Consider the following 23,590-nt stretch of genomic DNA (forward strand, 5'->3'; position numbering starts at 1 on the left):
CTTCCTTCCTTCCTTCCTTCCTTCCTTCCTTCCTTCCTTCCTTCCTTCCTTCCTTCCTTCCTTCTCCATGGGGATCTTGAGCAGAAAGAGAGGGCAAAACCCTCCCTTTCCCTGGACCCCCAACAAATGGTCCCCAAGGTAATCCTGCCTGCCTCACTTGGGACATCCGTTTCAATAACTACCAATACACTTGGCATCCACGAATCTGTCTAATCCTGCCTTGAAGCTACCCAGGCTGACAGCTGTCACAACCTCTTTTGGAAGTGAATTCCATAAACCAAGGACCCTCTGGGTGAAGAAAGATTTCCCTTGATTTGTCCTCGCTTTCTTACCTATGAGCTTTAGGGAGGGTCCCCTCGTCCTAGTATTGTGTGATAGAGGAAATAATTTTTCTCTAGCCAGATTTTCTATCCCGTGCATGATTTTATACACTTCGATCAAGTCACCCCTTAAACGCCGTCTTTCAAGGCTGAAGAGACCAAGGTCTCTTCATGAATAGAGCTGCAGACTAATTGCCCATGCTCTTAGACTATTTAAGGCTCAGCCACATCAGTGCAAAAGTCAACGTCGTTCCATTACAGATTTTTTTTTTCTATTCGATCTGTCTGACATTCTTGGTCAGCTTGTGATTTAGAAATCAGCTTTCCTGCTTCTGCTAATGACCTCTGGGCTTTCTGTCAACTTTTTATAAGTTTCAGGGAAGGATATACTGTATACTTGGACTCTGACCAGTGGTTAAGACATTAATGAGCAGCTGACTCACCAAAAAAGACTTATTTATTATTTCTTGAACTTTTAAAAAGACCCGGTTGCTAACAAAACAATAGGAATAAATGATTAGTGTTTAAAATCAGTTTGTGTGTGTATATTTCTTGCTGGGTTCCTCGCTGGGACAGAGCAGTTGGGCCTTGCAGCAGAGAAAGCCCCCCACCCCGAGACCCACCAAATATAAGTCCATGAAAGATGGTATTTATTTATTATTTATTTATTTATTTATTTGTTTGTTTGTTTGTTTATTAGATTTGTATGCCACCCCTCTCCGTAGACTCGGGGCGGCTAACAACAATAATAAAACAGCATACGACAAATCTAATATTTAAAATAACTAAAAACCTTATTAAAAGTCAAACATACACACAAATATACCATGCATAAATTGTATAGGCCTGGGGGGAAGGAATATCTCAATTCCCCCATGCCTGACGGCAGAGGTGGGTTTTAAGGAACTTACGAAAGGCGAGGGTGAGAGCGATTCTGATCTCGGGGGGGGAGCTGGTTCCAGAGGGTCAGGGCCGCCACAGAGAAGGCTCTTCCGCTGGGTCCCACCAGACGACATTGTTTAATCAACGGGACCCGGAGAAGGCCAACTCTGTGGGACCTAACTGGTCGCTGGGATTTGTGCAGCAGAAGGCGGTCCCGGAGATATTCTGGTCCAGTGCCATGAAGGGCTTTATAGGTCATAACCAACACTTTGAATTGTGACCGGAAACTGATCAGCAACCAATGCAGACTGCGGAGTGTTGGTGTAACATGGGCATATTTAGGGAAGCCCATGATTGCTCTCTCAGCTGCATTCTGCACGATCTGAGGTTTCCGAACACTTTTCAAAGGTAGCCCCATGTAGAGAGCATTACAGTAGTCGAGCCTCGAGGTGATGAGGGCATGAGTGACTGTGAGCACTGACTCCCGTTCCAAATAGGGCCGCAACTGGTACACCAGGCGAACTTCGCAGCATGCCTCCTCTGCTAATATAGCTGCTTATTATAATGCTGCATTTCCTCAGCGCAGCTATAATTTAATTTGTGAGCTTCCTTATTTACTTCTGCAAGGCGTGCTGCATGTTTTAAAATTAAAGGCATTCATGCATTTCAAAGCAAAGGGGAAAAGTTCAAAACATTCTTAGAGATCCATATCATCTTGGACATCCTTTATTTAAAAAATTATTACCATCTGACACACGGTACAGGGTAATAAAAACAAGGCCAAATAGGCTGGAAAACAGCTTCTATCCCAGGTTACTAACTATATTGAATTCTTCTGTATAGTGCAATATTAATGCAGTATCAGGGATTTTCAATTCAATTGTATAGAATGTGAAGGATGTGATTGTGGGTTTTTTTAATAGTTGTACTGTAGTTTAATATATACCGTATTTGGTGGGCTATAAGACACACTGTTTATCTCCCAAAAGGGGGTGAAAATGTCTTTGTGTTTATAATATAAAACCGAACTGGGTCATAAAAAGAGTACGGTGTGTCTACATTTCTTTTCTTCTCCCTGGTGAGTTTTTTGTGGGGTTTTTTTAGGCTGGCAAGACCGACAGAAAAGAGTTTGTGAAGAAGAAAACGAAGCTGAACCCTTTCGCCAGCTCGACGAACAAAGAGAAGAAAAAACAGAAGAATTTCATGATGATGCGATACAGTCATAATGTCCGGACGAAAAATAAGCGTTCGTTTAGGGAGAAGCAGGCAAGTGGACTGTCTGTTGCTAAGCAAGACAAAATTATTAACGGGGGTGTCGTGCTCCATTTTTGCAAACTTTCTGGGCCTCCACTGTTCAGTGAACCCCTGCGATTGTGCAGTTTAGACACCCCGTCGTTAAGTGAATCTGGCTTTCCCGTTGACTTTGTTCCTCCGGGAGGTCGTAAAAAAGGGATCGCATGATCCCAGAATGTGGCGACCGTCATTAATATGAGTCAGTTGCCATACTTCCGAATTTTGATCATGGGGATGCTTCAGTAGTCACAGAAAGTGTGAAAAACGCTCATACGTCACTTTTTCCAGTGCCCTTGTAGCTTTGAACTGTCACTAAATGAACTGTTGTAAGTCGAGGACTATGCTTGAGCAAAACACGGTTTTCTGTATTGTTCTGTGGGGCTCTCTGGTAGAATCCTCCCAAATATTCACAGGTACAAATTTCAGACACACACATGTTTGAAAATTCAAAACAATGTTCTTTATAACGAATTTGCAAATAAACTAAGCCCTCTTTTGGTATAGCAAAGAGCCCTCGTCTCCAAACAAACTGGTAATTTGTACAAGTCCCTTATCAGTTCTGTGATACTTAGCTTGCAGCTGGGAGGCAATTCACAGTCCTTCTTTCACAAAGTGAAACACACTTTGCTCTGGTTTAGTTTCAAAGCGGGGAAAAATCAGCACACAAAAGGTCAAAGTCAGTAAAGCAGTCATGAAACACCACGATCAAATAATCCTCCACAATGGCCAAACCCACAGGCTGCTCTTTATAGCAGCCTCACTAATGACCACAGCCCCACCCAACCACAGGTGGCCTCATTTTCTTTGATAATAATCTCTCAGTTGTTGCTGCCTATGCCTCGCTCTCCGCATGTGTGGCTGTATCATTAACTCTTGTTCTGAATCCAAGGAGGAGCTAGATAATTGATCTCCTTCTGAGCTGTCTGCCCCACTCTCCTCCTCCCTGTCACTCACGTCTTCTTGGTCAGAGGAGCCTTCATCAGCAGATTCCACCGGGGGGGGGCAAAACAGGCCTGCAGCATGTGAATGTCTCCCCCACATCCACAGTCCTTGGGGCAGGAGCTGGGCCAGAGCTAACCACAACACCTTGTAACTTTGAACGGTCACTAAATTAACTGTTGTAAGTCGAGGACTATGCTTGAGCAAAACACGGCTTTCTGTATGTTATTAACGCTGGTTGTTTTAATTCTGCGGCCAGGCCCTTAAAAAAGCAAATCAAAGATTGCTGGAAATGAGTAATTATAATGTTTGCTTATATATGGTTGCACTTTGCCTGAAGGAAAAAGAGAGTTAAAATTACCCCGTGTTAATTAAAACACGGGAGATAATGCAGATGAATCGTGTATTTTTATTTCCGTACAGTGGGCAGTTTTTAATTCATCCGCTTAGTTTCTTTAATAACCATTGCTTTCTTTTCTGTTTTCCCGTGCAAGTTTTTTTTAACTTTTCTGACTGTAGAATAGCTAAAAATCATCATCATCCTCTTTTAACGACCCCATTAATCCCTTGCCGGGTGAAGTCTGGCCATGTGAATGAAATTTGAGTATTTACTGGCCGGATGCTTTCCCTGTCGCCAATGCGGAGCTTTGTTTAGCAGATATAATATTGTGCCCGGAGAGAGAGGAATCTTCCGCATTCAAGCATCTCGCATGAGGTTTCGCTTCCGGCATGGGCCCAGAAGCCCAATCTTGTGTGGGCTACGTGCGCAGTTCCATTTTCCCTAGCGGAACCCATTACTGATATTGTGTCAAATCAAAGCAATTTTATTTCCAGAGTTTTAAAAATATAAGGACTTTGTTCAAATCCCAGCTACGAAACCCGGTGGACAACTGGGGGATTTAGAAGGGCCCCCGCCATCATCCATTTTACCATTCCTTGAAATTGGGCCTAGGACTGGAGCAAATAGATAGATGGATTGACGGACGGACAGAGAGACAGGATAGATAGAGAGAGAGAGAGAGAGATAGACAGACAGACAGATAGATACATAGATACATACATAGATAGATAGATAGATAGATAGATAGATAGATAGATAGATAGATAGATAGATAGATAGATAGATACATAGATACATAGATACATAGATACATAGATACATAGATAGATACGTACATAGATACATAAATAGGTAGGTAGGTAGGTAGGTAGGTAGATAGATAGATAGATAGATAGATAGATAGATAGATAGATAGATAGATAGATAGATAGATGTATAGATACATAGATAGATACCTAGATACCTAGATAGATGAGAGAGAGAGAGAGAGAGATAGGATAGATAGACAGACAGACAGATAGATAGATAGATAGATAGATAGATAGATAGATAGATAGATAGATAGATAGATACATACATAGATACATACATAGATACATAGATAGATACATAGATAGATGCATAGATAGATATGTACATAGATACGTAAATAGATAGGTAGATAGATAGATAGATAGATAGATAGATAGATAGATGCATAGATACATAGATACATACATAGATACATACATAGATACATACATAGATACCTAGATAGATGATAGATAGATAGATAGATAGATAGATAGATAGATAGATAGATAGATAGATACATACATACATACATACATACATACATACATACATAGATAGATAGATACATAGATACATAGGTAGATACATAGATGCATAGATAGATGCATAGATAGATAGATAGATAGATAGATAGATAGATAGATAGATAGATAGATAGATAGATAGATAGATACATACATACATACATACATACATACATACATACATACAAACATACATACATAGATTCTACGGAGTCTACGGAGAGGGGCGGCATACAAATCAAATAAATAATAATAATAATAATACATAGATACATAGATAGATGGTAACCATCTAATTATTTTATTTCTGCTAAAAATACGATGTGGATTAGAACAGGGACACAGAAACTGGTTATGCAATTTGGGAATTAAACACACAAAGATGTTATAAGGCTGTGTCTCAATTCAGAGATTTTTCCTTTGCAAAGCCATTCTTATATGCTGACATTTTTCTTTCCCCCCACTTTTTTTTCTGCTATTGCAGCTAGCTCTACGGGACGCCCTTTTGAGACAGAAGAAAAGACTGATGAAATAACCACGGCCTGGCAGAGGACATAAATTTCAGGAATTATAGTTTGAAAAGTAAAACAAAGCTAAGAGGACTGGAGAAAGATCCCTGGAGATGGTGAACTGAAGCAATGAAGTGATTTCATTCACGAGATAATTTAAAAAGAGACTGCTATACATTACACGCACAAGAAAAAATATAAATGCCATTCAGCTATTTTTTTCTCAACGCATGACAGCCTTCAAGAAGATTTGTTTTAAACATTCAAAAAAATAAGTACGATTATTTGCGATTTGTGTTCTGGCATTTATAATCCAATCGTGCGTGGTGCAGTGGCCTCACAATCGGTAGGCTGCGAGTTCAATCCTAGGTAGAGGCAGATATTTCTATCTCAGCAAGAGGAGAATACAGTAATATCTCGTCTTATGAATTTAATTGGTTCCGGGAGGAGGTTTGTAAGGCAAAAAGTTCATAAGACGAAACAATGTTTCCCATAGGAAACAATGTAAAATCAATTAATGCGTGCAAGCAAAACAACACCACAAAAATGGCACTCCGCTAGGTGCCGCCGCCTGGCTGTCACCTTTTGAAACAGCCGGGCGCTTCTCAGCGTTGTCCCGAATGCCGAACCCGGAGGTTCGGCAAAAGGTCGGGTTCAGGTGGTTGCCGAGAAGCCCCGCCGCCCGGCTGTCACCTTTTGAAACAGCCGGGGGGCTTCTCGGCGTCCTCCCGAACGGTGAACCCAAACTTTTGCCGAACTTCCGGGTTCAGCGTTCAGGAGACCGCTGAGAAGCCCCGCCGCCCTGCTGTCAGCTTTGCAAAAGAGCCTCAGAGCTGTCGGCCGGTCGGGAGGCTCAAACGGAGGTGGGGGATCCCAATAGGGAATTCCATGGGCGGAGCTTTGACGTCACGAAGACGTCCTTCCTGGAGTCCACGTTTTGGCCGGCCAGGAAGGACGTCTCCGTGACGTCAAAGCTCCGCCCATGGAATTCCCTACCTCCGTTTGAGCCTCCCGACCGGCCGACAGCTCCGCAGCTCTTTTGCAAAGCTAACAGCCAGACGGCGGGGCTTCTCGGCGTCCACCCGAACCCGAACTTTTGCCGAACTTCCGGGTTCGGCATTCGGGCGGCGGGTTCGTAAGGTGAAAAAAAGTTCATAAGAAGAGGCAAAATTGTTCCGAACCCCGGGTTCATATCTCGGAAAGTTCGTATGACGGGGTTTGTATCACGAGGTACTACTGTATATCTGCTGAATATAACTCCACGTTGGTAACAAGAAGGGCAACCGGCTATTAAATACTCAGCTGCCCAGGCTCAAGGGATTGTGGAGTCACTAAAAGAAGATAATGATGATTTATAATCCAACCCAAATCCTACAAACTTCAAAGGGATTGTTACACAAAGAAATCAGGGCTGCAAAACCGCAAATTTATATTTACAGGGAAGGGACGTATCTTCTACATGACTGTAAAATATGGTTTTAAATATATTTTGAAAAAAAATATTTTTCTGCCTTCTCATTTATTGACTAAACTGTAAGATGGGTTGGATTGGCTGATCTAACCCAGTTTGCCGAAGAACTTTTCACAGAAACAGTTGGAAGAGATGATTGAGAGATCATCTAGTTTAACCCCGTGTTCAGTGTAGGAGCATTTCTTTTGACTGATAATTCTCCAGGCTCTGGCTGAAGACTTATTTTATAGAAACATAGAAGACTGACAGCAGAAAAAGACCTCATGATCCATCTAGTCTGCCCTTATATACTATTTTCTGTATTTTACCTTAGGGTGGATATATGTTTATCCCTGGCATGTTTAAATTCAATTACTGTGGATTGACCAACCACATCTGCTGGAAGTTTGCTCCAAGCATCTACTACTCTTTCAGTAAAATAATATTTTCTTACGTTGCTTCTGATATTTCCCCCAACTAACCTCAGCTTGTTCCCCCTTGTTCTTGTGTTCACTTTCCTATCAATCAATCAATGTTTATCTCAGGCATGTTTAAATTCAGTTACTGTGGATTTACCAACCACGTCTGCTGGAAGTTTGCTCCAAGCATCTACTACTATTTCAGTAAAATAATATTTTCTCACGTTGCTTCTGATCTTTCCCTCCAACTAACCTCAGATTGTACCCTCTTGTTCTTGTGTTCACTTTCCTATTAAAAACACTCCCCTCCTGAACCTTATTTAACCCTTTAACATATTTAAATGTTTAGATCATGTCCCCCCTTTTCGTTCTGTCCTCCAGACTATACAGATGGAGTTCATGAAGTCTTTCCTGATACGTTTTATGCTTAAGACCTTCCACCATTCTTGTAGCCCGTCTTTGGACCCGTTCAATTTTGTCAATATCTTTTTGTAGGTGAGGTCTCCAAAACTGAACACAGTATTCCAAATGTGGTCTCACCAGCGCTCTATATAGCAGGATCATAAATGTCCTTTTGACAATGGGTTGCCTATTTCACTGTTTAAGACTTTGTGCCATCCCACCACCTGAGGTTTAGTGGCATAATACATTTTAATAACTTCTGACCTCAGCCTTGGATATTTCTTAAGTACAATTTATAGGGCTGTGAGCAAAGTGCCATTTTAGCATTCCTCCAAACTCTGCATTAGTTTGCTATAAGCTCAGTCACCTCTCCTGCATGGTTTAATAAATTAACACCATTTATTTACATTATTACCGGATAATGAAATGCAAAACAAACCTTGGCCAGCTACTGTACTATCATAAAAAATTAAAACCAAATGCTTTTCGCCTGATATATATACACACTTGACCCGACTACTTGCTAAAGCTCTTTTCAAAGGACCAGGTGCGCTAGCCTGGTGCACCAGTTGCGGCCCTATTTGGACCGGGAGTCACTGCTCACAGTCACTCATGCCCTCATCACCTCGAGGCTCGACTACTGTAATGCTCTCTACATGGGGCTACCTTTGAAAAGTGTTCGGAATGCAGCTGCGAGAGCTATCATGAGCTTTCCCAAATATGCCCATGTCACACCAACACTCCGCAGTCTGCATTGGTTGCCGATCAGTTTCCGGTCACAATTCAAAGTGTTGGTTATGACCTATAAAACCCTTCATGGCACCGGACCAGAATATCTCCGGGACCGCCTTCTGCCGCACGAATCCCAGCGACCAGTTAGGTCCCACAGAGTTGACCTTCTTCGGGTCTTGTCAACTAAACAATGTCGTTTGGCGGGACCCAGGGGAAGAGCCTTCTCTGTGGCGGCCCCGACCCTTTGGAACCAACTCCCCCCAGATATCAGAGTTGCCCCCACCCTCGCCTTTCATAAGGTCCTTAAAACCCACCTCTGTCGTCAGGCATGGGGGAATTGATACTTTTCCCTCCCCCTAGGCTTATAAAATTTATGCATGGTATGCTAGTATGTATGATTGGTTTCTAAATTGGGGTTTTAAATGAACTTAAATATTAGATTTGTTTACATTGTATTATTATTGCTGTGAGCCGCCCCGAGTCTGCGGAGAGGGGCGGCATACAAATCTGATAAATAAATAAAATAAATAAATAATATTTGAGCATCTCATAATGCTGTATGACCATAATATCCTCCCACCCCCTCTGTATGGTTACAAATCTGGAGAATCGCCTTCATTAAATCATGAGGTTAATTATATGCTGAAATTCATAAATGCAGGGCGTGTAAACTCCAACCGGCCACCCATAAATGAATTTAGAAAAGAATAATGCTTAAATTATGGTTGTGGTTAGTGGTGGCAGTGTTTGAGGACTCGTGGTTTAGATCACATTGCGCTTCTAAATGTAGGTGAAAGGACACATTCTAAAAGTATTCCTAGAAAAATAGGAAGGAAGGGACATTTTGAATGTTTCATCACATAGACTCTGATTTTTTAGTTATTATTAGTCAACTTGACATATGACCACAGTTGAGTCCAAAATTTCTATTACTAAGCAAGACCTCTGATAAGCAAATTTTGCCCCATGTATTTTACAAATCTTTCTTGCCAAAGTGCTAAACCGAATCGCTGCAGTTGTTAAGTTAGTACATAATAATAATAATGATAATGATAATAATTTATTAGATTTGTATGCCGCCCCTCTCCGAAGACTTGGGGCGGCTTACAACAGTAATAAAAACAGTATACAATGGAACAAATCTAATAATAAAAATTATATTAAAAAACCCAACTGTTGAAAACCATACAACACATACATACCAAACATAAAATATAAGAAAGCCTGGGGGAGATGTCTTAGTTCCCCCATGCCTGGCGATACAGGTGGGTCTTGAGTAACTTGCGAAAGACAAGGAGGGTGGGGGCAGTTCTAATCTCCAGGGGGAGTTGATTCCAGAGGGCCGGGGCCGCCACAGAGAAGGCTCTTCCCTTGGGTCCCGCCAAACGACATTGTTTGGTCGATGGGACCTTATCGGCCGCTGGGATTCGTGCCACTTAACATGGTTGTTAAGTGAATCTGGTTTCCTTTGCTTGTCACAAGGTCGTAAAAGAGGATCACGTCTCACACACACAAGATAGTGCAAGCATCCGAATTTTGATCAAGAAAATACACACTGCTCAAAAAAATAAAGGGAACACTCCAAGAACACGTCCTAGATCTGAATGAATGAAATACACTCATTGAACACTTTGTGAATGTGCACAGCAGCAGGTGAAATTGATTGTCAACCAGTGTTGCTTCCTAAGTGGACAGTTTGATTTCACAGAAGTTTGATTTACTTGGAGTTATATTCTGTTGTTTAAATGTTCCCTTTATTTTTTTTTTGAGCAGTATATTGAGGACCTGTATACTGCACGAGTCAAAAATAGGGCGAAGAAAATATTTACTGACCCCTCGCATCCTGGACACAAACTGTTTCAACTCCTACCCTAAAAACTTCGCTACAGAGCACTGCACACCAAGACAACTAGACACAAGAACAGGTTTTTTCCCGAACGCCATCACTCTACTAAACAAATAATTCCCTCAATACTGTCAGACTTCCTACTATATCTGCACTTCTATTCGACTAGTTTTTCTCATCATTCCTATCACCCATTTCCTCCCATGTTGACTGTATGACTGTAACTTGTTGCTTATGTCCTAAGATTTTTATTAATATTGCTTCTTCATTGCTTATTTGACCCCTATGACAATCATTAAGTGTCGTACCACATGATTCTTGACAAATGTATATTTTATTTTATGTACGCTGAGAGCATATGCACCAAGACAAATTCCTTGTGTGTCCAATCACACTTGGCCAATAAAAATTCTATTCTATTCTATGTGGCTGCCTACCCAACTCGCTCATAATGATTCTGGGCAGCATATAAAAGCATAGTATTTGATGTTGGGGGGAAAAATAAGACACTTTAAAAAGTTTTTAAAGGCGGGATGGATCACCTGCAATACAGCCAGGAGCACAATGAACACATTCCAACAGGTAGATGGAAAAACCATCACACAGTGGAGTGAAATTTTAAATCGGGGTTTGCGAGTCTCATTTGAGAAAAAAAGTCAGTTGGCAGAATGATCCCAGTTGCAATGCACGGCTGTGAAAGTTGCACCACAAGGAAGGCTGAGCGCCAAAGAATGGAGACCTTTGAACTCTGATGCTGGAGAAGACTCCTGCGAGTCACTACAAAGATTGAGTTGATGAAGTCTTTCCTGATACGTTTTATGCTTAAGACCTTCCACCATTTTTGTAGCCCGTCTTTGGACCCATTCAATTTGATCAGTATCTTTTTTGTAGGTGAGGTCTCCAGAACTGGACACAGTACAGTGATACCTCATCTTACAAACACCTCGTCATACAAACTTTTAGAGATACAAACCCGGGATTTAAGATTTTTTTGCCTCTTCTTACAAATTATTTTCACCTTACAAACCCACCGCCGCAGGTGGGAAACCCCACCTCTGGACTTCCATGTTTTTGTGATGCTGCAGGGGAATCCCAGCAGGGGAATCCCAGCAGCACAAAAACGGGCACTTCGCTGGCAACGGAAGTCCAAAGGTGGGGTTTCCCAGCGAGGGGAGCCACAGTGAAATCGCAGCATCGCAAAAACTCAGAGGTCTAGAGGTGGGGCTTCGAGGACTTCGGTGTTTTTGTGATGCTGCGATTTCACTGATGCTCCCTTTGCTGGGAAATCCCACCTCCGGATTTCCGTTGCCAGCGAAGTGCTCGTTTTTGCGATGCTGGGATTCCCCTGCAGCATCTCAAAAACACAGAAGTTCAGAGGTGGGGTTTCCCATGGGGGGGAGCCTCAGGGGAATCCCAGCAGCGCAAAAGTGGGCGCTTCGGCTGGCAAAAGGGGTGAGTTTTGGGCTTGCACGCATTAATCGCTTTTCCATTGATTCCTATGGGAAACATTGTTTCATCTTACAAACTTTTCACCTTAAGAACCTCGTCCCGGAATCAATTAAGTTTGTAAGACAAGGTATCACTGTATTCCAAATGGGGTCTCACCACCAGCGCTCTATACAGCGGGATCACAATCTCCCTCTTCCTGCTTGTTATACCTCTAGCTATGCAGCCAAGCATCCTACTTGCTTCCCCTACCGCCTGACCACACTGCTCACCTATTTTGAGACTGTCAGAAATCACTACCCCTAAATCCTTCTCTTCTGAAATTTTTGCTAGCACAGAACTGCCAATACAATATTCAGATTGAGGATTCCTTTTCCCCAAGTGCATTATTTTACATTTGGAAACATTTAACTGCAGTTTCCATTGCTTTGACCACTTATCTAGTAAAGCTAAATCATTTGCCATATTATAGACGCCTCCAGGAATATCATTGCACACTTTCCTTCTGCCTTCTCTTCTCCTGCAGTTGATTGTTGAATCTTCAGTTTCTCTCTTCCTCCTACTTAGCTACCCCTAAATCCTTACAAAGGGTTGTAAGTCTAGGACTGTCTGTACAGGGCTTGAGCAAGGTGGAGTGGGTGGGGTTGGACTAGATGACCTCCCGAGGTCCCTTCCAGCTCAACCACGATCGAGCGTCTCGCGTGGCGCCTCCGGGTGTTTGCAGGGGTTGAAGGGGCTTTCGCCCGCGGAACTCGCGGCTGGGCGGATCGGCTCCGCCAAAGGCTCCGGGCGGGCATCCTCTTGGCCAGCCGGGGCTGTCCGGCCGGGCGAAGGCGGGAAGGGGGCGGCGTTGGCGGGGCGGCGGGGCAGCCAATCCCGGAGCGTCGGGGCCGGTCGTGTCGGGAAGGCCGAGCGGCGATCCTCGGGGTGCCCCGCCGCCTCCGTTGGCAGCCGCTTCCATGGCCGGGCAGAGGCGCTCCTCCGCCGCGCTCCTGCTGGGGCTGCTGCTGCTTGTGGCTTGGCCCCGCGGCCACGCCGCTCCCGGCTCTGCGCCCCGGGCCCCGCAGCGCTTCAACGTCAGCCTGGACAGCCCGCCCGAGTGCCGCTGGGGACCCGTCGGCCGGCACTTCGACCCGGCCTTCATGCGCGCCCTCATGGGACACATCGTCGAGTGAGGGAACGAGCGCTCGCCCGAGGCGGCCGGGGGAGGGGGGCTGCTCCGATGGGGGAGGCGGGCAGCGGGGCGCGAGCGGGGGCTGGGGGAGAAAGAGCTGGGAAGGATCCAGTGGAGGAAGCGGGAAAGTGGGGGAAAGTTTGGACCGGGACTCTCCCGCGCGGTCCTGGAGGGATTTGACAGCAGAGCAGGGCAGCGCGCTCTCTCTCTCTCTCCTTCTCCCACCTTCCCACACACTCTCTCCCGTAAACCGCTTAAAGAGGGCTGTAAAGAACAGTGAAGCAGAATACAATAGAATAGAATAGAATAGAACAGAACAGAATTATTTTATTGACAAAGTGTGATTGGAGACACAAGGAATTTGCCTTTGGTGCCTAGGCGCTCAGTGTACATAAAAGAAAAGAGACATTTGTCAAGAATCATGAGGTAAAATTGATTGTCACAGGGGTCAAATAAGCAATGAAGAAACAATATTAATAAAAATCTTAAGGATACAAGCAGCAAGTTGCAGTCATACCGTCCTAAGTGGGAGGAAATGGGTGATAGGGATGATGAGAAAAAACTAGCAGTAATAGTAGTGCAGACTTAGTGAATAGTTTGACAGCGTTGAGGGAATTATTTGTTTAGCAGAGTGAGGGCGTTCGGGGAAAAACTGTTCTTGTGTCTAGTTGTCTTGGTGTGCAGTGCTCTGGCGGGTAGGAATTGAGGGTAGGAATTGAAACAGTTTATGTCCAGGATGCGAGGGGGACGTAAATATTTTCACCACCCTCTTTTTGACTCACGCAGTATACAGGTCCTTAATGGAAGGCAGGTTGGCAGCCATTGTTTTTCTGCAGTTCTGATTCTCCTCTGAAGTCTGTGTCGGTCTTGTTGGGTTGCAGAACCGAACCAGACAGTTATAGAGGTGCAGATGACAGACAGTGATTGCTTAAGTCTTAAAACCAGAGGCCAGCCGCTGGATACGAAAGGTGCGTCGAATAAAAACAAATTGCCGACGCTACGAATGACCCAACGGCTCTCTTTCCTTCCAGTTCTGTGATCCCCAAATGGGTCCATGCCATTATTCGACCCATCACAGAAGAAATAGAAGCCTACATCCCTCAGCCCTACGAAGGAGAGATTCGAGGACTGGCCAAAATGTTTGGGGTTAACGTCGGCGATGCGGTTCTCCTCAATCTGGCCTACGAGTTCACCGCGTGAGTGTCGCGAGGGGTTTTGCGAGTCCCCGGGTTGGGTGGGGAATCTCTCTCGGCAAGGGGCCTGGTTCCAGGGGTATGCAAAATTGGCTTTTTTATGACTTGTGGACTTCAACTCCCAGAATTTCCTTCCCCCCCCCATTATCTCTAAGAATGTTTTGAACTTTTCCCCTTTGCTTTGAAATGCATGAATGCGTTTCGTTTTAAAACATGCAGCACGCCTTGCAGAAGTAAATAAGGAAGCTCACAAATTAAATTATAGCTGCGCTGAGGAAATGCAGCATTATAATAAGCAGCTATATTAGCAGAGGAGGCATGCTGCGAAGTTCGTCTGGTGCACCAGTTGCGGCCCTATTTGGACCAGGAGTCACTGCTCACAGTCACTCATGCCCTCAGCACCTCGAGGCTCGACTACTGTAATGCTCTCTACATGGGGCTACCTTTGAAAAGTGTTCGGAAACTTCAGATCGTGCAGAATGCAGCTGCGAGAGCAATCATGGGCTTTCCTAAATATGCCCATGTTACACCAACACTCCGCAGTCTGCATTGGTTGCCGATTGGTTTCCGGTCACAATTCAAAGTGTTGGTTATGACCTATAAAGCCCTTCATGGCATCGGGCCAGAATATCTCCGGGACCGTTTTCTGCTGCACAAATCCCAGCAACCGGTTAGGTCCCACAGAGTTGGCCTTCTCTGGGTCCCGTCGACTAAACAATGTCGTCTGGCGGGACCCAGGGGAAGAGCCTTCTCTGTGGCGGCCCCGGCCCTCTGGAACCAACTCCCCCCAGATATCAGAGTTGCCCCCACCCTCCTCGCCTTTCGTGAGGTCCTTAAAACCCACCTCTGTCATCAGGAATGGGGGAATTGAGATACTCCCTTCCCCCTAGGCTTTCAAAATTTATGTATGGTATGTTTCTGTATGATCTCTTTCTTAAATTGGGGTTTTTAAACTACTTTTAATATTAGATTTGTTTATATTGTTTTTTACTGTTGTTAGCCACCCCGAGTCTGCGGAGAGGGGCGGCATACAAATCAAGTCAAATCAAATCAAATCATAGATAGATAGATAGATAGATAGATAGATAGATAGATAGATAGATAGATAGATAGAAACATAGAAACATAGACACATAGACACATAGAAACATAGAAACATAGAAACATAGAAGTCTGACGGCAGAAAAAGAACTCATGGTCCATCTAGTCTGCCCTTATACTATTTTCTGTATTTTATCTTAGGATGGATATATGTTTATCCCAGGCATGTTTAAATTCAGTTACTGTGGATTTATCTACCACGTCTGCTGGAAGTTTGTTTCGACAACTCGGTTACTGAAGTCATATTTTTTACAGTCAAGTTTGGAGCGGTTAATATTAAGTTTAAATCTGTTGTGTGCTCTTGTGTTGTTGTGGTTGAAGCTGAAGTAGTCGCCGACAGGCAGGACATTGCAGCATATGATCTTGTGGGCAATACTTAGATCTTGTTTAAGGCGTCTTAGTTCTAAACTTTCTAGGCCCAGGATTGAAAGTCTAGTCTCACAGGGTATTCTATTTAGAAACATAGAAACATAGAAGTCTGACGGCAGAAAAAGACCTCATGGTCCATCTAGTCTGCCCTTATACTATTTTCTGTATTTTATCTTAGGATGGATATATGTTTATCCCAGGCATGTTTAAATTCAGTTACTGTGGATTTATCTACCACGTCTGCTGGAAGTTTGTTCCAAGGATCTACGACTCTTTCAGTAAAATAATATTTTCTCATGTTGCTTTTGATCTTACCCCCAACTAACTTCAGATTGTGTCCCCTTGTTCTTGTGTTCACTTTCCTATTAAAAACACTTCCCTCCTGGACCTTATTTAACCCTTTAATATATTTAAATGTTTCGATCATGTCCTCCCTTTTCCTTCTGTCCTCCAGTCCAGACTATACAGATTGAGTTCATGAAGTCTTTCCTGATACGTTTTGTGCTTAAGACCTTCCACCATTCTTGTAGCCCATCTTTGGACCCGTTCAATTTTGTCAATATCTTTTTGTAGGTGAGGTCTCCAGAACTGAACACAGTCTTCCAAATGTGGTCTCACCAGCGCTCTATATAGCGGGATCATAATCTCCCTCTTCCTGCTTGTTATACCTCTAGCTATGCAGCCAAGCATCCTACTTGCTTTCCCTACCACCTGACTGCACTCTTCACCCATTTTGAGACTGTCAGAAATCACTACCCCTAAATCCTTTATATTCCATTCCATTCTAACAACTTGCATGCTGTGCCATATGTTTGCCGTCACAGGTATAGGGTCTTCTGCTTGAGCGGGGGGAGGGGGGGTTAGACTAGTAGACCTCCAAGATCCCTTCCAACTCTGTTGTCACTTGAGATCTACGTACGCGGGACTGACTGGAGTATTTATTTTATTTATTTATTTGATTCGACTTCTAGGCAGCCCAATCCCATGAGCGGCTTACAACGATAATAAAAAGAAGTTAAATGTTAAATACAAAACAATTTAAAAACCCCATTGTAAAACCCACAATACAGTCCAATCAAAACAACACACATACTAATTAAACACAATCCAGCCCTGGCAGGTGTTAATATTTATGGCTCCCAGGCCTGCCGGCAACCTCTTGGAAGGCCAGTAGGGTGGGAGCAGTACAGACATCGGGGGAGGAGAGGAGTTGGTTCCATAGAGCCGGGGCAGCCACAGAGAAGGCCCTACCCTGCAGCCCCGCCAACCTGCATTGCTGAGTCAACTGTGTGCGATCTTATTGGTCTCGGGGAGGTATGCGGCAGGGGTAGATTGTAGCGGCGACGCCGAAATATTATTTTTAGCTAATTTTATCTATATCTGAAGTTATTGTATTTTATTCCATTTTCATCTTACGTTGTATTACAATCCAATTTAATTTGAAAGCCAATTCTATTTTAAATTGTTTTTATTGCTTGATTGCTTGATTGCTTGATTGATAGGAAAGTGAACACAAGAACAAGGGGACACAATCTGAGGTTAGTTGGGGGAAAGATTAGAAGTAACGTGAGAAAATATTATTTTACTGAAAGAGTAGTAGATGCTTGGAACAAACGTCCAGCAGACGTGGTCGGTAAATCCACAGTCACTGAATTTAAACATGCCTGGGATAAACATAGATCCATCCTAAGATAAAATACAGGAAATAGTATAAGGGCAGACTAGATGGACCACGAGGTCTTTTTCTGCCGTCAATCTTCTATTTTTCTATGTTTCTATTGATTGATTATATTTATATGCCACCCATTCCAAAACGGACTCAGAGCAGCTAATAACAATCATAAATACAACAATAGAAAAAAAAAACCAATAAAAATACAACAATAAAATCAACAGGATAATAAAAATGATAATAAAAGTTACAGATATATTCTTACATTCTGATCAAATATGTATGCATATATTTCCAGTGAACTGATAAGCATCTTAGGGTTGTTTTTTTCCTGTCGTGTTTTCTTAACTTTTGAACTGTTAAAAAAAACAACCAACAACCGATAATATCATTAAAAAAAAGAATACCATGCATACATTACTGTTCTGTCGAGCCCTCTGGTAGAATCCTCCCAAAACTGCACAGATACAATTTCAGACACACACACGTTTGAAAATTCAAAACAATGTTCTTTATAATGAAAATTCACTTAAACCAAGCCCTCTTTTGGGATAGCAAAGAGCACTCGTCTCCAAACAAACTGGTAATTTGTACAAGTCCCTTTTCAGTTCTGGGATACTTAGCTTGCAGCTGTGAGGCAATTCACAGTCCTTCTTCTTCCACAAAGTGAAACACACTTTGCTCTGGTTTAGTTTCAAAGCGGGGAAAAATCAGCACACAAAAGGTCAAAGTCAGTAAAGCAGGCACGGAACACAATGATCAGATAATCCTCCACAATGGCCAAACCCACAGGCTGCTCTTTATAGCAGCCTCACTAATGACCACAACAGCCCCACCCAACCACAGGTGGCCTCATTTTCTTTGATAATAATCTCTCAGTTGTTGCTGCCTATGCATCGCTCTCCGCATGTGTGGCTGTATCAATAACTCTTGTTCCGAATCCAAGGAGGAGCTAGATAATTGATCTCCTTCTGAGCTGTCTGCCACACTCTCCTCCTCCCTGTCATTCATGTCTTCTTGGTCAGAGGAGCCTTCATCAGCAGATTCCACCGGGGGGGCAAAACAGGCCTACAGCATGTGGATGTCTCCCCCACATCCACAGTCCTTGGGGCAGGAGCTGGGCCAGAGTTAACCACAACGCATACATTACAATCAATCTAATTCTGATTCCAGGCCTGCTGGAAAAGCCAGGTCTCAACAATCTTTATCAAATTATAGTGATTTTTTGGGGGGGGGACTTTGCACTTTGATATGGCCCAGGGCTAATCTGTAAATAAAGACAAGGATTAAAAACCACCCTGGGAAAATGAACTTTAGCCTTTTCTAATGGAGCTGCTATTCGTTTTGTCTCTCACAGTTTCTGCACCAGTATTGTTGCTCAAGACAAACAAGGAAACATATACCACGGTCGGAATATGGACTATGCTTTTGGAGATTATTTAAGCAAGGTTACAATCGACGTGGATTTTATCAAGGATGGGCAGGTACAAAAAGAGCCCTGTAAACTTTATTATAATTGGAGATTTTAATGCAATTGCAGACAAAAGGAAAGATTGTAAAGGCACGACTAAGATTAAACTAAGAAAACAACTACCAGTCTCTTTTGAGCACCTATCGGCATTAAAAGGCATATGTAGGTTACATAGCCCCGATCGTAGACAATACTATTTATTTATTTATTTATTTATTTATTTAATTTAATTTATTTAATTTTATTTATTTTATTTATTTTATTTATTTTATTTATTTTATTTATTTATTTATTTATTTATTTATTTATTTGTTTGTTTGTTTGTTTGTTTGTTTGTTTGTTTGTTTATTTATTTATTTATTTATTTATTTATTTATTTATTTATTTGTTTATTTATTTATTTATTTATTTATTTATTTATTTATTTATTTATTTATTTATTTATTTATTTATTTATTTATTTATTTATTTATTTATTTATTTATTTATTTATTTATTTATTTATTTATTTATTTATTTATTTATTTATTTATTTATTTATTTATTTATTTATTAGATTTGTATGCCGCTTCTCTCCGTAGATTCTCGGGGCAGCTCACAACAACAATAAAAACAATATGCAACAAATCTAATAATTTTAAAAAACCACTAAAAAAACTCCTTAATTAAAAAACAAAAACATACAGACAAACATACCATGCATAAATTGTATGGGCCAGGGGGGAAATATCTCAAATCCCCCATGCCTGATGGCAGAGATGAGTTTTAAGAAGTTTACGAAAGACCAGGAGGATGAGGGCAATTCTAATCTCCGGGGGGAGCTGGTTCCAGAGGGTCGGGGCCACCACAGAGAAGGCTCTTCCCCTGGGTCCCGCCAGACGACATTGTTTAGTCGACGGGATCCTGAGAAGGCCAACTCTGTGCGACCTAACCGGCCGCTGGGATTCGTGCGTCAGAAGGCGGTCTCGGAGATATTCTGGTCCGGTACCATGAAGGGCTTTATAGGTCATAACCAACATTTTGAATTGTGACCGGAGACTCAGGAAAGACTTAATGAACTCTGGAGGACAGAAGGAAAAGGGGGGACATGATCGAAACATATAAATATGTTAAAGGGTTAAATAAGGTTCAGGAGGGAAGTGTTTTTCATAGGAAAGTGAGCACAAGAACAAGGGGGCACAATCTGAGGTTAGTTGGGGGAAAGATTAGAAGTAACGTGAGAAAATATTGTTTGACTGAAAGAGTAGTAGATGCTTGGAACAAACTTCCAGCAGACGTGGTTGGTAAATCCACAGTAACTGAATTTAAACATGCCTGGGATAAACATATATCCATTCTAAGATAAAATACAAGAAAATAGTATAAGGGCAGACTAGATAGACCAGGAGGTCTTTTTCTGCTGTCAATCTTCTATGTTTCTATGAGTTGGGTTGAGGAGGAACGGAGGAAATGCAGAAATTATGCTTCCTTAATTTTGTTCCTCTTTCTTTCTTTCTTTTTTTTCCATAATAAACAAATTGTAATGACCTTTACCGTACATCCCTAAAGCATTTGAACTTGATATTCTACATTTAAGTCAAGCCTTGGGGTGATTTCATCGTCTGAAATGACTCACAACCTCCCTGGCCTTTTTTGGTGTTTTGGGAGAGAGCTTAAGATCGAAAACAATGAGGAATAAGCACAGCTTCTTCTGTCCTTTAATTATTTCCAGGTAAAATTCAAGGGCACTACGTTCTTCGGCTACGTGGGTTTATGGACGGGGCAAAGGCCACACAAGTTTTCCATCTCTGGGAATGAACGAGGTAAGGCAAATTTTATTTTCTTTTTTTAAAAATAATCTTTATTAAATATTTACAGAAAAAGGCGGAACATACACACATACAAAGTTCAGTACGTACAAATCTGTATCAAAGCCTGAGTACGAAATGATTAACGCAAACGTCAACCATCCTGTGGATTGTTATAATTTACAGCCACTGAAGGGCTGCCCAAATTTTTACTGCCACACTGTGGGCGTGGCTTATTTTGTGGGTGTGGCTTTAAGGTCATGTGACCGGGTAGGAGTGGCTTGCCAGCCATGTGACTGGGTGGGAGTGGCTTGACAATCATGTGACCCGGGGGTGGCTTAAAGGTTCTGTGACTGGGTGGGAGTGGTTTACCAACCAAGATAAGTTTTCAAATAGGTGCTTGGACTCTTTTTCAGTTGAGGAAGTCACATTTTTTGAATAGCCACAAAAAGGGCAAATAGACAGTATTATTGGTTAAAGAGCACAGTAACATTTTAAGGTTTTGCATTGTAACCACAGGGTTCAGTATGATAACAAATTAGGCAAGTAGCTCAACTTACCGTAATTGCTATAAAGGTTTAGGTCTAGATAATGATTAATAAAAAATGTTTTGCCGGGCTCTCTGGTAGGAGCCTCCCAAAAATTCAAGGGTACAAATTGCAGACACACACACGTTTGAAAATTCAAAACAATGTTCTTTATCACAAAATTCAAAATAAACTAAGTCCTCTTTTTGTATTGCAAAGAGCACTCGTCCCAAAACAACCGGGTAGTCTGTACAATTTCCCTTAAACAGTCATTAAGTACTTAGCTAGCAGCTGTGAAGAAACTTCACACCCCTTCTTCCAATGAAGTGAGACACATACACACACATGTTGCTCTGCTTTGGTTTCAAAGGTGTGAAAAATCAACAAACAAAGTCCAGAAAACAGCAACACACGATTCCTGAAGAACTGCGATCAGATACTCTTTCACAACGGCCAAACCCACACACTGCTATTTATAGCAGCAGCCCTAATTACAGCAGCCCCACCCAACCACAGGTGGCCTCATTTTCTCTTGTAATAATCCTTCAGTTGTTGTCTCCTATGCATCACTCTACGCATGCGTGGATGTGTCATTAATTCTTGTTCAGAATCCAAGGATGATACAGATGATTGCTCTCCTCCTGGACTGTCTGCCAAACTCCCCTCTTCCCTGTCACTCATGCTTCCTTGGTCAGAGGAGGCTTCATCGGCAGATTCCATCGGGAGCAAAACAGGCCTGCGGCATGTGGATGTCTCCCCCACATCCACCTGCACATTCCTTGGGGCAGGAGCTGGGGCAGAGCTAACCACAACAAAAAACCCCTATTAAATATTAAATAAATAGTGCATAAACTTACTACCCATCCACCCATGGGGGTAGCAGCCCATTACTGATTCCGAGGTCAGCAAAAAGAGGAGCCAGCTTGTTGCGGGCAATACGCTGACATTTTAAAACTGATTAGAGAGTGCTGTGAAGCATTATGAAGCAATATATAAGTCGAACTGCTATTGCTATACGAAGAGTGAAAATTGTAGCCGTGTTTACTTAAATGATGTCGGTCTCATAGCAGTTGAGAAAGAGGAAATACGTTTCAATCCTGGGGAGAAAATTGCTTAACCCGAAAAGCCGATCTAAATTGGGGCTCTGCAGACCTCCCTATAGTGACTGCACCTGTTGACGTACAACCTCAACCTCTTATCCAGTGCTATGTTTTGTATACCTGCTTACCACGGGTGGGGTTCTAACTTACCTAGCTCCCGGTTTTGCTTCCTTTAGCACCACATGGGGGTCAAGCATGTGTTGCGCACCAGGTGGCCATCTGCGTGCATGCATGCACAATGTTGAAAACTCAGCTTGGAATAGAATAGAATATAGAATAGAGTAGAGTAGAGTAGAATATTGGATTGAAATAGAATAATATATATAGAATATATAGAATATGGAATATGGAGTATGGAATATGGAGTATGGAATATGGAATATGGAATGGTGTATGGAGTATGGAATATGGAATATGGAGTATGGAATGGAGTATGGAATGGAGTATGGAATGTGGAATATGGAGTATGGAATATGGAATATGGAGTATGGAGTATGGAGTATGGAATATGGAATATCGAGTATGGAATATGGAGTATGGAATATGGAGTATGGAATATGGAGTATGGAATATGGAATATGGAATATGGAGTATGGAATATGGAATGGTGTATGGAATATGGAGTATGGAGTATATAGTATAGAGTATAGAATATGGAGTATGGAATATGGAATATAGAGTATGGAGCATATAGTATAGAGTATAGAATATGGAGTATGGAATATGGAATATAGAGTATGGAGTATATAGTATAGAGTATAGAATATGGAGTATGGAATATGGAATATAGAGTATGGAGTATAGAGTATGGAATATGGAATATGGAATATAGAATATAGAATATAGAATATAGAATATAGAATATAGAATATAGAATATAGAATATAGAATATAGAATATAGAATATAGAATATAGAATATAGAATATAGAATATAGAATATAGAATATAGAATAGAATTCTTTATTGGCCAAGTGTGATTGGACAGATAAGGAATTTGTCCTCAGTAGTGTTTTGAGAGTTCTTGGCCCTTCTCCTTTATTAGCTAGTGTTTTCTATCATTTTTAATATTCAGCATACATGCCCATCATTCTGTTCCATTTTGGGATAAATAGTATAATGCAAATAAGAATTGGTAAGAGAAAAAGAAAGGAAACTTGGTTAAGAGATTGGGCAACTATTTGTCTTCTTCTCTGACAGAATACTGGAGAATTGAAGCATTTATATCCTGGTCATTTGCATCCTCTCTGAGGGTCCATGAAGCACCTGGAGGTTTAATTTGTGTCCTCAGGATCACCTG

The 23,590-nt window shown here is 42.1% G+C and overlaps 2 protein-coding genes across 2 annotated transcripts in view; both read left to right on the forward strand.

The window, feature by feature from the left end:
* The window catches only part of SDAD1 (SDA1 domain containing 1), a 36,864-nt gene extending 30,973 nt beyond the window's left edge, over positions 1-5,891 (forward strand). The window contains exons 21-22 of the mRNA XM_070756905.1: positions 2,307-2,468; positions 5,578-5,891. Coding sequence (XP_070613006.1) covers positions 2,307-2,468; positions 5,578-5,628 — 213 coding nt within the window. The 3' untranslated portion in view covers positions 5,629-5,891. The remainder of the gene's footprint in view (positions 1-2,306; positions 2,469-5,577) is intronic.
* A 6,863-nt stretch (positions 5,892-12,754) lies between these two features.
* The window catches only part of NAAA (N-acylethanolamine acid amidase), a 17,195-nt gene continuing 6,359 nt past the window's right edge, over positions 12,755-23,590 (forward strand). The window contains exons 1-4 of the mRNA XM_070756902.1: positions 12,755-13,068; positions 14,103-14,267; positions 18,764-18,890; positions 20,589-20,679. Coding sequence (XP_070613003.1) covers positions 12,857-13,068; positions 14,103-14,267; positions 18,764-18,890; positions 20,589-20,679 — 595 coding nt within the window. The 5' untranslated portion in view covers positions 12,755-12,856. The remainder of the gene's footprint in view (positions 13,069-14,102; positions 14,268-18,763; positions 18,891-20,588; positions 20,680-23,590) is intronic.

This window comes from Erythrolamprus reginae, chromosome 7 (genome assembly GCF_031021105.1).
Source record: "Erythrolamprus reginae isolate rEryReg1 chromosome 7, rEryReg1.hap1, whole genome shotgun sequence".
NCBI lineage: Eukaryota > Metazoa > Chordata > Lepidosauria > Squamata > Dipsadidae > Erythrolamprus > Erythrolamprus reginae.